The following is a 2,571-nucleotide window of genomic DNA, read 5'->3' on the forward strand; positions in this document are numbered from 1 at the left end:
ACAATGAAAGCGCGCGAGTGGTGTTAGCTCTAAGGATGTGTGGATTTAGCCTGAAGACAATGGTGTAGTTGTTTTACAGAATACTAACATCGAAAAACTATCGTCGAGTACGAGGAAGAGATCGATCGTCAGCGCAGACTGCTGGATATCGTTTGGAAACCCGAGATAAAGCTACACAGGACAGGTCTGTGAAACCAGGATGGTCTGAATGGAAACTAACACTGATCAGAGCTCTACGCTTACATTTACTTTTAGAGTCATTGCTGCACACGAAGAAACAACGTTGGGGCAGTTTATTATCTTATTTTTAATGAGTAAACATTCAACATCAAACACACAGGTTGTATAAGACACAGGGGAAACTGACTGAACTTAAAGATAATAGAAGAATTGTGAAACAAAGAGCAAACAAAAGAAATGAATGCTTCGTGCTTTGATGCGTCTCTTTTCAAACAGCCTTCAGTCAATGGCTGCCCGGTAATAATCGACCAAACCCTACTCGCTGACATAGATATGTGATTTTGGGCAGTAGTGCAGCAGAGACGCAGCAGTCTTTGTTGTTGTCGTGATTGGGAGCAGGTCAGGACCACTGTGAAATAACTTCCTTTAACTTGTTGTTTTTATCCTGTTTCCTGCTTCAGTTTTACACACAGCACTTTTTTTACTTTTTGTGCTGCTTGTGGTTTGTTTTGCACTGTCTCTTCTACTTTTTGTGTATTTTATACACCCTTTACTTGTTCTTTAATTCAATATTTGGAAAAGTGTGTTATGTGTGTGATGTCTTAGGATAAAATAAGACCAAACCTAGATCTGAGTTTTTAAGTCATCACATTAGTAACCTATGTCTTGTGTCCTTTGTCCCTCCAGAGCTCCCACAGCATCATGTCTGTAAGGAGGAAGAGGTTCTCAATGACCAGCAGCTCTGTGAGCAGGAGAGGAACTCCAGTGTTGGACATCCGTTTGAAACCCGAAATAAAGCTACACAGGATAGGTCTGTAAAACCAGAATGGTCTTAATTAAAACTAACACAGGAGCTTATTCAATCAGAGATCCAATTTTTTAAACATCACATTAGTTACTGAGATTAAAATATGTCTGATCGTGTGTCCCTCGTTTTTCACTGTCATTTACCACCTCACCAGCACATACCGACTCTTATTAATATATATGGTGATATTATGATGTGTTGATAGTGTTTTACTCATTAACATGTTATCACTCCCATTTCACTGATAGAGTGATAGTCGCGATCAGACACTTTTTAATCTCTATGTTACTGATATTTCTCACATTTGAAGGACAAAAAATGACATATGTAAACAAATCAGTAAATGCCAAACTGAATAATTAAATGTATGAATAAATGCAAAATAAAAACATTTTGGTGATTAAAAAAAAATGCTATTTCAGTATTTTATTCATTGATGCATTTCAAGATTGATATATTTATGTATATATATTTGTATGTATACATAAATATATTTGTATTTCTACATTTATTTATTTATTTCTTTGAGACTGAGGAAGGACCACCTACTTAATTAACATGGACACAGAAATGAATAAATAGATAAATGTAGAAATAAATAAATGAATGTAGTTATACATAAATGAATAGATGCATAAACACATTTTGAAATGCATAAATAAATAAGTAAATAAATGTAGAAATGCGGAAAGAAATACTTAAATAAATGTAGAACTGCACAATTAAATGAATGTAAAACTACATTACAATTAATTACATTTATTTATGTATTTAATTATTTATGTCAGCATTTTTTTTATTTATTTTTAATTTTGTCATTTTTCGTCCTTCATACTCATGTCCCTTTGTCCCTCCAGAGCTCCCACAGCAACATGTCTGTAAGGAGGAGGAGGTTCTCACTGACCAGCAGCTCTGTGACCAGGAGAGGAACTCCAGTCTGGACCAGGAGGACCCAGAGCCTCCACAGATTAAAGAGGAAGAGGAGGAACTCTGCACCAGTCAGGAGGGAGAGCAGCTTGTACTGAAGCAGGAGACCGATACCTTGATGTTGACTCTTACTAATGAGGAAAGTGACCGAAGTGAAGCAGAAGCAAACAGTGACCACCAGCTCCTCTCTCACAACTCTAACTGTAAAACTGAGACAGGTAAAAAGTCTTTAAAATGTCACATTTGTGGATAAGATTTCAAGTATAAGTGCTACTGACCTGCCCAAAAGCAGTCTTTGTTGTCATGACTGGGAGCAGGTCAGGACCACTGTGTGGATAACTTCTTTTAACTTTTAGTGTTGTTATCCTTTTTCCTGATTCCGTCTTACACAAAGCACTTTGTTTGCTTTGTGTGCTGCTAGTGTCTCTTTTGTACTTTTTATTAATTTTATACTTTATTTATTCATTCTTTTATTGAATATTTGGATGTGTGATACGTGTGAGTCATTTAAGGACAAAATAAGACCAAACCCAGATCTGAGTTTTTCCATCATCACATTAGTTACCAATCTCTCTTTTTTTTTAAGCCTATGTGGTACGCGCTCTACCAGATGAGCCACCGAGATGCGCCAGTAACCTAGTTCTCATATCCCTTTG

General features: G+C 36.5%; 1 protein-coding gene across 1 annotated transcript; it reads left to right on the forward strand.

Annotated features, from left to right (window-relative positions):
- Positions 1 to 87: 87 nt before the first annotated feature.
- On the forward strand, positions 88 to 2,188 carry LOC111649525 (uncharacterized; the record flags this gene model as incomplete). Its single annotated transcript, XM_087172006.1, has 2 exons — positions 88 to 184; positions 1,846 to 2,188. Coding segments are annotated over 2 exons (420 nt in total), but the record flags the coding sequence as incomplete, so codon positions are not given.
- Positions 2,189 to 2,571: the final 383 nt, after the last annotated feature.

Source organism: Seriola lalandi, unplaced genomic scaffold (assembly GCF_002814215.2).
Source record: "Seriola lalandi dorsalis isolate HSWRI2012SDOR001 ecotype SW California unplaced genomic scaffold, Sedor1 jcf7180002051147, whole genome shotgun sequence".
Lineage (NCBI taxonomy): Eukaryota > Metazoa > Chordata > Actinopteri > Carangiformes > Carangidae > Seriola > Seriola lalandi.